The sequence below is a fragment of the Chroicocephalus ridibundus genome, chromosome 3 (assembly GCF_963924245.1).
Source record: "Chroicocephalus ridibundus chromosome 3, bChrRid1.1, whole genome shotgun sequence".
Taxonomy (NCBI): domain Eukaryota; kingdom Metazoa; phylum Chordata; class Aves; order Charadriiformes; family Laridae; genus Chroicocephalus; species Chroicocephalus ridibundus.
Genome location: NC_086286.1, coordinates 106,210,139 through 106,221,482, shown reverse-complemented (window position 1 = coordinate 106,221,482; position 11,344 = coordinate 106,210,139). Strand labels below are relative to the sequence as shown.

The window sequence follows — 11,344 nt, the reverse complement described above, 5'->3', positions numbered from 1 at the left end:
GCCAGAACAGCAATACAACTCTTTGATCATCCTAAATAAGAAAAAAATGAAGAACGAGTTCAGTATTTTATTTCCATCAGCCCCTTTCAGCTTCTTCCTCTTTTGTACTAAATCCATGACCTTTTAACTCAGATCGGTCATGTTGCTCAATAATGGGAAGGTTCCACAACTCCTCTGAATTGTTTTTTCAGCTTCATCTTTGTGCAATCCTTATACTTTGTTTTCAGACACTGAGATTGCTGGAGCAGTCATTGCTCTGTCAATTGACAAAGTTCCCCAAAGTCTCTTTTAGCTTTTCTAAGTCTTTGGCTTCCCTGTAGAGTCCCTTGTTGCCTAAATTGCATGTGATACTTTGATTCAAATCCTCCTCATGCTCATGCGTGAAATTTCAACATATTTTTGGTAGATAGCTATAAATATACCAGAAAACAATATTCTTCAGAATTCTGCTGCTAGCAAGTCCTTCTTCCTCCTCGTGATTCCTCATGAGGACGTTAACACAGGTGTTTGTTAGGACTATGGTGGGTGGCAGCTTCTTTCTCAACATCATCTCAGTGTCAAGTGAAACTTCTAAGCCAAGCAGATATCTGAATATGGGGAAAGGTGTGATTACTGTGCTTGAGGAGGCTCTCACCCTTTTTAGTTTCATTAGCCAAGAAAGTTGAAAAGATCACTTTTTCTGGATGCTGTTTTTAACGACTTTGAATATTCTAATTGGTGATTTTCCTTCGAGACATGATGCAGGAAATCCATTTACCATATGGAGATATTATTGGTATTACAGTGACTGTTTCTGACTTCTCACATTTAGACACCCACACTTTTTATTTTTGGTAGCATACTCTTTCATTCTTCCTTTATAGTTTCACTTGCAAAACCAAGCAGTAGATGGAGAGCTTCAGACTATCTGAATCTACTCATTCCTTCTTGTAGAGAGGGAACATAAGTAGAATTGGTTTCAGAAGTGTGGTGTGTCTGCATCCAGGAAAGATCGTAATATTTAGAGCAACGGGGGAAAGTATATTAGCACCCTTTGAATGCTCACGATTGAGGACGTCAAGCTATCCAGAACTGTAGCAAGATAAGGGTTGAATATCAGGGCACTCAGCCCAAGAAAGAGCAGAGGAGACACAAAATGTTTCAATTACTTACTTATGTTACAAATTATATACTGGAAGCAATTTTCTTAATATAACAGTACATCAGAGCTTGACATTCTAGGTGTTTTTCTAACCATCTCCATTTGACCTTTGTCATTTTGCCAGTGTCAGTTACAGTAGCTGCTCTCAAATAAGGCTGATCATCAGGGCTCTGGAAGGCCTGGAGCAGAAAGTAGATTAATCTCAATGTCTACAGCATAATAAATCAGAATAAAAAATGGTAACATAGTGAATTCAGTACTGTGAAGACGCACTGAAAAACAAAATCACATCGATAGGGATGCTGTCCAGTTTAAATTATTAATTAATCAATATATCTTCTACAGACACACCAAGTGTACAGACAGATCACTGCATTGCTCCTTCTCTAGTTAAAGCTGCAGAAAAGTCAGTAAAACATAACCTACCGAGTTTGGGTCTGGACCTCAGGAAATTTGCCACTAAGGCTATCCAAAGTTCATAAAATGTCGCAGAAAGTTCCTAAGTGCCAGATTTTTAAACACCCAGGTGAGAAATACAAAGTTTGTGAAATTTACTCATTCTAGTAAAGAGTTTTCAAATGCTGTTGAAACCTTGTTATGGTCTCAAAGGCTCAACTATCCAGAAATCAAACCTCAGTATTGATTTATTGTCTAACTGAATGTGATCAAATGTAGTAGAAAGTCCTTCACAGGGCAAGTGCTCAAAATAAAAACCCGTAAGACAAGACTGATACTATCATTTAAGTGAAGTTTGCTTGCGCAAGTATGGGCTTCTAGGTTTCATGTCTGTGTCAGGAGTTTCCAGACAATGTCACCTACCAATTATGCTTTCACTAAAAAAAATTAAAAAGTTAGATTTTCCTAATATTAATTTAATAGGGTAAATAAATAATCTCTGCTGAAAGGAAGTCACAAGGCATATTTTACATAGAAATGAGTGTTCCTTGAGGACTGTGAAAAACCTGCCAACGGGGATTTCAATGGAAATTAATAACCTCCTTAAAAATAGAATCAGAGCTGCAGATACTTATTAAATGAAATTAAGGACATTTGGACAATTTTCATGCATCATTCATCAAAACTTAAACCAAGCTTGGGAAGTTCATAAACAAACATGAGGCAAACAAACAGCACTTTGTTAAATTCTAAAAACTACATTTGTGAAATGAAGATGCAACTGGGTGGTGATTGTGCTGACGGGGACTAACCTACTTACAGCTGTGCCCCGTGGCCTGCCATTTTCCCAGAAGAAACTTCATGTTCTAATTATCTATTGTGATTTTTTTGCTCGCTTCTACTTTTTATTAACAGAAGCCATAAATCTTTCAGACATGAACCAGTCCTGAAGTCTGACTTGCATCTCGCTAACACATTACAGCTACATATGCTGTTACATACACGTCAGATTGCTTTTGTCGTAACAACAAAAAAAATTTCCTTTGATGTGTTTTGTAAACAATTGGAAGCTATTAGCATGCTTCTGGTCACTTTAGAATACTATAGATATCCTATTAAAGGAAATATAACTCAAAGAAAGAGTCCCAAACTGCTGAGTGAAGTGAGAATTTATCCCTTTTAAAACTGGTCAATTTTTTATACTTTCTTTTAAACAGGGGGAATGCACATGAGGAGTGGTGATATGAAGAAACTTTCACGAAGGTCACGTAAAGGAAAACTTGGCTAGTGTGGAATCTCCTTCCAGAATAGATTGCAGCCACGACCTTCCTCTGAAATAGTTGTATAAGGTGAATAAATTATGATAAATATCTTAGTTTAAAGGACGTTTGCCCTCACTGCCCAGCACAGTGTAGGGACCAGTTGCCATGAAAGGATGCTGCGCGTGCAAACTGCTTAAAATTTGTGCGTAGCAGCAGGAAAATGAGAACTGCTTTTCAGGCCGTTGAGCTGCACACCGGGGCGACACCTCCCCCCCCAGAAAGAGGTCAGATTTTAGGGGGGGCTAAGCTAGTGCAGTCACCCCCGGGGCTGCGGGAGGCGGCAGAGCCGCGGGATGGATCCTCCCGGGAAGGGAAAAGCAGCGGTTTATCCGCGGACACCAGGGACCGCCCGGCGGCTGACAATATTAAGCAGCAGAAGGGCGGTGGGGGACGAGAAGCCGGGCGGGGGGAGCTGGTGTCTCGGCGGTGGAAGCTGAGCGCTCTCCGCTCTCCCCCGCAGGTGATGGCCCTTCGGCAGCGGCCGGGAGCCCCCCGCAGGGGCACGGCGCGGCGCAGGCCCAGCTAGCGCGGCTCCATGGAGGGCAGCGGCACGGCGGAGGAGGAGGAGAGCGGGGCCGGTCCCGGCGCCCCGCCGCCGCCTCCACCGCCCACCCCGGCCGCCCCCTGCGGCTTCAGCTCCTCCCTCTGCTTCAGCGCCAGCGCCGCTGAGCCGCAGCCGCCCGCCGGCGGCGGACGAGTGGTGGAGAGCCAGTGGGAGATCAACAACGCCGCCTGCCAGCCGGAGGAGGAGGAGGGAGAGGAGGCGGTGGGGACGCGGGAGCGGCCGGCGGAGGAGCCCGACCTGGTGATCGAGGTGTCGGGGCGTCGCATCCGTGCGCACAAGTCGGTGCTGGCGGCCAAGAGTGACTACTTTCGTGCCCGCGCCTCTCGGGACGTCTTGCGGGTGAAAGGGGTGAGCTACGGGGCCCTGCGGCTCCTCATCGACTACGTGTACACGGCCCGCATGGGCGAGGTGCGGCACGACAATTTGGCTGAGGTGGTGAGTGGTGCCCGTGTCCTCCAGATGCCTTGTGCCCTGCACTGTGCCGCAGAGGCCATGCGTGCCCAGCTCCGCCTTGACAACTGCTACCAGCTCCTCTGCCTGGCCAAGAAGCAGCGGCTGGCGGAGCTGCGGGAGGCTGCCTACCGCTTCATGAGTGACCACTACCTGGAGGTGCTGCGGGAGCCCGGTGTCTATGGCCGCCTCAGTGGCACTGAGCGGGACCTCATCCTGCAGCGGCGCATGGAGGCTGGACGGCCTTGCTTGCTGGTGGCTGAGGTCAGCGATGCCTTTGAGCGGCCGGGTGGCGGCAGCCGGCCACAGAGCCGTGAGAGCAGCCGGCCGCAGAGCCCCTCCTCTGTGGTGTCGCTGGAGGAAAGTGGCTCCCTCATCCACTGCTACCAGGAGTCCAGCGGCGAGTGGAGGGTGCTGACACGCCTGCCTGAGGAGGCCAACGCCAAGGGCTGCGCCATGTGTGTCCTCCACAACTATCTCTTCCTGGCAGGGGGCATCGCAGCGGGGACAGCGGGCAGTGAGCCCCGGGCACGCCTCTCCGACAAGGTCTTCTGCTACAATCCCCTCACCGACACCTGGAGCCAGGTGCGGCCACTGGCTCAGCCCCGCTCGCAGCTCAAGCTGCTGGCCCTGGACGGTTACCTCTATGCCGTGGGGGGTGAGTGCCTCTTCACTGTGGAGAGGTATGACCCACGAGCCGACCGCTGGAGCCCTGTGGCACCCCTGCCCAAGGGCGCCTTTGCTGTGGCTCATGAGGCCACCACCTGCAACGGGGAGATCTATGTGTCAGGGGGGTCCCTCTTCTACCGCCTGCTCAAGTATGACCCCAAACGTGACGAGTGGCAGGAGTGCCCTTACAACAGCAGCCGCTGGCGCTCTGCTGACATGGTGGCCTTCAAGAGCTTCATCTACCGCTTTGATGTGAGCAGTGGCCGTGGTGGGGAGCAGGGCCCAGGCGGCGGGACTGGTGGTGGTGTCGAAGTTTTCCGGTACAACACAGTGGCCAAGCGCTGGAGCCAGTGTGCAAGCCTGCGGCCCAGTGGTGGCCCCATCCAGCCCTTCCGCTGTGCCCCCTTGGGCAACACCATCTACTGCGTCAACCGGACCGGCACCCTCCGCTTCAGCCTAGCCCAGGATGGTGAGGTGGAAGCGGATGGCGGGCTCAAGGGCAGCTTTGACGGGGAGCTTCTTAAAGCTCCCTTGGATGCCAGGGGGGTGCTCCTACCCTTCGTGCTCACCCTGCCTGAGAGGCTGGACAAAGCGGGGGACCAGGAGAGCTCCCTCCCGCTGTGAGGTGGCCAGCCTGGCACTGGCTTCCTGAATGGGGAGCTGGATTGCAGCTGTGGGGGACCCACAAACTCCCCCCTACAGAAGGGAGCCTCTCTGGCGTGTCTGCAGAAAGAAGGGGCTCCCCTTTTCCTCCTCTCCGCTCCCAAGATGTTGAGCTGGAGCCACTTGGTTGTAACTCAGTTGTAATTCTTCTGGTGTTTGCTGGGCTTTGTGTGAAAAGGCAAGCACATGAAAGGAAAAGCTGCTATAAAGGATAATCTCTGGATTATGTTTGTGCCAATTCCTGGTATGAGAAAAACTTTTTTTACACCTGAATTTTAAAAAATTCCTGACAACAGTGTTGTAATGGGACGTTACTGTTAAGTGTTGGTCGCGTGTTTACACGTAGTCACAATCTGGGCTGGAGCCTTTTCTGCCATTTGTTTTCTTTCTCTCTGTGATGATGCGGAGGGATAAATACTGCTGGCAATGTAGTTTAGCTACATTTGTTTTTATGTTAAACCAACTATTTCCTGTGTTAGAAAAGTATAGGAGGAACATCTCCATCACAGCCTTTCATTTCTGGTGCAATAGATAGTTTAAGGAAGGCATGGCACTGTGTGGTCCCAGGAATTTCAACTACAATGAATGATTTAACAGATACCAGACTTTAAGTTTTAAGCAACACAAATGTGTGCCACATGTTCGTATTTGGAATACAAAACAAAAAAAAGGCAAGTTACCTTTTTAAAATGTGGCATGTTATAGCAGATATGAAATGTTGTTATGTTCTTTATCTGAAAAAGGCAATGATTTCTGTATAAAAAGACATCATTTTATTACCTTTTTTATCAGAGATTTTAAATTATAACAAAAACGAACTGAAGCTGTTCAAACTGCAACCGATTGACATGACCATGTATGCCGCTAGAGTTGGGGGAAATATTTTGTACTTCAGCTGCTCTTTAATTAACTGCAGGTCAAGGAAAATTAACCTAAACCAAATGTAAATTCCTTGAAACTGACTGCAGACAGCTTAAACGTTTCACTGTATGTTCAGTATCCTGTGGCAAGAGGCTTTTCCAACTTAGTGCAAGACCATCAAAGGAGGACATGGAAAATAGGAATGCGCTACACATGTTGGTTGTATTGTGCACTAGCATGATGTTATTTCCCTGTCTTTTGATTGAGAGACTGCTTTATTTATTTCAATCTAACGATTGCTGTAATCAATAAGTCCTTGTTAATTGCAATATGTGCTGATGGCATACGCTGTCATTGGAATTCTGAACCGCCCAAGAGCACTGGTTGTGGAGCAGCATCCTAACGAGACAAAACCCTACAAAGCTTCTTCCCGCCTGTGGGAAGTTGGAGCATACTTTTTGTCATGTTACTCAGAACTGGAAAAGTGTAAACCATCTACGCAGACAGACTATATTGAAAAGGGCACATGCATTTATTTTATACATTTTATATAAAAAATATCAGTAGGCAAGGCAAATGTTTTAGCTTTATGGTAAATCACTGAGAAACCTTTTCTCAAAAAAAAAAAAACAACCAGTGTTTTTGCTATTGGTAACTCAGCCTGGAACTGGCATGGACTGTGTAAGGGATTTGTTTATACTCAAAGCTCTAGTATAGATTCATATTTTAGAAAGACATGGGGACCTTACATCAAAGAAAGCAGATCTTTTTATGTTTTATTTAGATGTTTCTGTTAAACAGGACATTAGCACTGTTATACGTTATTGATAGTTCCAAAGGAAGGCAGCAGGCTCTGTCCTAAGAGACACCATCTTCACAAAAGAGAATAGTGAAGTTTATAGATACTTCTTTCCTTCACTTTCATGTTTTTTATTTTTCCTTTTCTCCATCTGTCTTGCACAGGGTTTTAATGCAGCTGATCTGGTTAGCCATCCTGTAGAAAACAGTGATCCAGTCCTAAAAGTTCTTAGCCAAGCAAGCCTATTCCCTAGTGAGCTAATTAAAATATCAGCCAGGTAGGAGATGAAGGCCTGCAGAGTGCAATGCTTATCTTAGCCTCAGTAGAGTTTGGTGTAGTGGAATTTAATACCACAGGTGGCATATTCGTTAGTGATTCACAAAGAAATTGGTTTTTTTCACTGAATGATGGACTTAATTCTCAGACAAGAATCCTTGGAAATGTTGACTCTAAATTAAATTATACTGTTGTAGCTTGTGCAGGAAAGAAAAATTACATGTTTGCCTTCAGCATCGTTTTAATGTTAACTGTAGAAAGTATTTCAAGCTGTAAAACTAAAGACATAAGCGTTAGGCGAGATTTTGAATTAGTAGAATCAACAGGAACACACAAGGAAATGTCTGTTTTATTTTGCAATACAATATGATTTTGTAGTTCAAAGTATTATGTAGTGTAGTTCTTATACTACAGCATAGTGAGGAATCAAGCCAGCTTTTGCATTCCTATTAATTAAGCAGTAATTAAGCATTTTCATTCCTGCTAATGCATGAAAATGCTTCTAAATGAGTTTTGGGAAGTCTCCATGATTTAAGCTGCGAAAATATGCCACAGGCTTTTGGGAAAGAATGAAACATATCCTTTCTCCCAATATTTGTTGCTCTACACCATGAGGAAATACATTTGGAAATAATCTTTACTGTAATGAGCATTCTACGAACCTGCAGTAGTTTGTATTTTCTAGCTCCTATTGTTAAAAAAGGTTGAATCAAGTGCTTACCCGCTTTCAGTGTTTACATAGTCTAAGTGAGGGCAGAGTCTGGTCTTCATTAGTAGCTGTCTGTCAAACCTGTTTCCTTTGTACGCTCTTTGCATAATCGCAGCCTGATGACTGACAGCAGAGGCGTTGTTTCTAGCCAGATTTCCTACTCTGTGGCCTCTGTTTCCTCCCTGGTAAGCCTGAGGCACATTTGCTGAGGGTTGTTTTTTTCCCCCAGTTATATCTTCAGTGTATCAAAAAAACCCAAAAAACCAACCCAACAAACCTGGGTATTAAAACCAGAATTTAGGTAGACTTCAGGCACTTAAATATCAAAATTGGCATCTCGGAACTCTCCAGTTTTGCTTAAACTGAGCGCCCGCTCTCCCTTGGCATGCGGAGGTGCCGAGCAGTTCCCCTCCACCCATTCAGAGCTGCTCACCTCTGAGCAGTTGGGCACCTGCCTAGCTACTGCCTCAACTCCTTTGAAACGACATGGTGTGATACCCAGAAGCCTCTGGCGTAAGGTGGTTTTTATGGTACAAACTAAAGGGCCAGGCCACCCTCAAGTTTTGTTTGCATATGTTTTGCTTTTAAAACTGACCTATTTTATCTAGTACCTTGAAGGCTACTGAATTTGCATGGGAGCATGGAGATGTGTGTTCACTTTCTTAGCCTGCAAGGATTCGATCCACATCTCCCACTGCCTGATTGGCAATGGACTGAAGGACCTCTTGGAGCTAATCCCAGATCTCTAAATATTTATGCTTTTTCTATTATACATTAATTGGCTGAAAATCTCAGAAACGATCCAGGTAGGTGAAATCAAACCCTCATCCTCACTGAGTGGTCTGAGGCTAGCTTGAGAGATATGGTTCTCTCTGCTGGCTGTCTTCTCCATGAATCTCACAGTCCCCTTCTCCCACTTTTAATAGGACATGCAGGAGATAATTTTTCTGCTTCTTCCTCCCTAGAGTACTCCTGTTTTCAGGGTCATCTGATGGAGGACGTAGGCTTGAATTCCCTTAAACTGAGTAAGGACCAAACTTGGGCCTCCCAGTTCATGTGTGTGTGTTCCCAAATCCAGATGTCTATTTGGAAGAGGATCGGGACCACCTCCTACAGCTTTTTTTCAGGGATGAACCGCATGCAGATCCTCCAAAAGCACACATAGGCTCCTGCACACCGAGTTCTGGGTTGATTCCAGGCTCCAGATCCCGGATGGGTAATCGAGGACACGTTTAGTTGGTGCAATTGGGGAAGTTTTCTTCTGTGGAAAGCTTTTCGAGCTGGGCTCTGTGTTTTGGGTTGCCAGTCTGAGGTGAGGGACTCCAGGCGCTGTACTGGGAGGCCAAGCAGGCAATTTGGATTCTTCTCAGGGGTGATGCCTTGGTAAAGAGGCGTGGCAGTGCCTAACGTGGAAATGCCTGAAGCCTTCATTGCATCTAAAGCTAAATCCCTGCTTGAATAAAAAAACAAGCCTTCTTAGCAAATGCTAATAACAGATGGAGATTTACTATTTCCATCTATTAACTGGTTCCGTAAAAAGAAATCTTAATTGCAGCAAAGGCATTTGTACAAATTCTGTTTACACTTGGAAACTAAGTCAAAGGAATAATTGGCAAAAGAGTAACCCTATTTGTTCAAAACAGACACTGTTAAGCAACATGGGAAGGATGTTAATCATACCCTATTAATGAATAAGATTGTGCAGTAGCTGATGTAAATTCTGTCCACAAAAAAAATTCTTTGTAAATAAGTACCTGGTAAAATATAAAGTGATAAAAGAATAAATTATTCACATGAAAGCTGTAACTCTCCTGTGCTGTTTGATTGGCTCTCAGTGTTGTATCCTGATTATCGCTATTCATGAGTGGCCTATTCCTGCTTTTCCTGCTCTATGGTATCCATTCCATTGTCCGCTCCGTAGATGTCTTACCCTTCATTATCCCAAAGCTTAACAGTGGTGCGGGCGTGATTTTCTTTGTGTCTGGACTGACGTGTAGTGCTTTGTACTTGAATGAACCCAGAAGAATTAGGCAGAATTGTATCTTTGGGCTTTTTCTTTCCAGTGGAGTTGCTCCTGGGAAACTTAAGAAAGCACAAGAAGGGGAAATGGTGGTACCACTGAGCAGTTGTAGTAACAAGCATTTAATTAATTTCTTTTTTTTCTATCTGCCATTATTCTATGCACCAGATTCGCACTGGATTTAACAGACCATCTCTGTGTAGCTATTACCAGTATGAGCCCGACTACTATTGTAGCAAAGTATGGTTTTTTTTAAGTATATTTACTGCCTCAACTCCTACTCTGAGATAATTTAACGCAAGTTTGTAATAGTTCCGCACATTTAGTAGATTACTGGAACTATTCTTATTTTCACATTACTGCTACTAAAAGGAGAGATTGACACGAAAGCTCAGTAAAATTGTGCACTCAATAATCACCCCCTTTTCATTTGTTTTGTCCCACCAAATGCTCTAGTAAGAGCTGCTGGAATGAACCCATCACTATTAGGGGTCAGCAGGCTGTTTTGGAGGCGCTCTAACTTTCATAAATTACTCAATGGGAAGAAATAGGAGTGTGGGGCAGAGGGATAGGAGAGAAGAGAATTAGGAGTCAAAAATACCTACTTTCTATCCAGTTGAAACAAACAAGTAGCAGGGAAGGGAAACCGGAATTGGTACTTGAGACAGTGATGGCTATAGGACAATTTTTTTTGAATATTTCTTAAACAGCCTGAGATTTTACCAGTTATGTTGTTAGTCTTGTCATTTTGCACCTGCAATACATCTCAAACAACCGTAGTGTTTAATAAGCTACTTTTTGCAGGACTCTTGTGCTTTGCTTTGAAGTCTTAGTGGATAAACCTTGGGCAAGTTTGTGAAATCATGAAATAACAATGTCGATGCTGCCACTACAACAGATTAACTAATGCAAATGCTTTAGACACTGTTTGCAATTCAGGTGAATTATATGTGTAACTGATGTATTAACAGTTTCATTTTTGAAGTATATATAGGTAAAGCTTTTTATGTACTCCAACTTATGCTGTAATGAAATAAATACATACAAAAAAGCTTATGCTCCCCTTTAGGGATTTCTGGGTAATCGGTGTTTTTTGTCATCCCTCCAATCCGTAAACAGTGTTATATTTGTTCATATCATAAAGCAAAGACAAAATTATATGGATTATCACAAAGGTAAAATGTTTAGGAAATGTTAGGCTAAGAAAGAGGGAATATTTTAATTTCATGGTGCCCTGGGTATTGGGAACATGAAATATTCATCAGTGAAAGCACTTGCCTAAATGCAGATTAGCATAAACTCTAGTTCAGTTAGTTCTTATTTCTTTTTTTTTTCCTTGTCAGTATGTTAAAGTACATTATTTATTTCTAAAAGTTACGCATAACTTTTCCCAGGATACGCCCCAGTCTTATGTCACATGTCAGATTTTTGGCTGGAGTGGATTTACAGCAGTGTAAGTAAAAGCAGAGTCAA

The 11,344-nt window shown here is 44.2% G+C and overlaps 1 protein-coding gene across 1 annotated transcript in view; it reads left to right on the top strand.

Moving 5' to 3' along the window:
* KBTBD11 (kelch repeat and BTB domain containing 11) overlaps positions 1 to 11,258 on the top strand; it is a 20,602-nt gene extending 9,344 nt beyond the window's left edge. Inside the window, exons 2-3 of the mRNA XM_063330350.1 lie at positions 2,755 to 2,886; positions 3,320 to 11,258. Coding sequence (XP_063186420.1) covers positions 3,395 to 5,167 — 1,773 coding nt within the window. The 5' untranslated portion in view covers positions 2,755 to 2,886; positions 3,320 to 3,394 and the 3' untranslated portion in view covers positions 5,168 to 11,258. The remainder of the gene's footprint in view (positions 1 to 2,754; positions 2,887 to 3,319) is intronic.
* Positions 11,259 to 11,344: the final 86 nt, after the last annotated feature.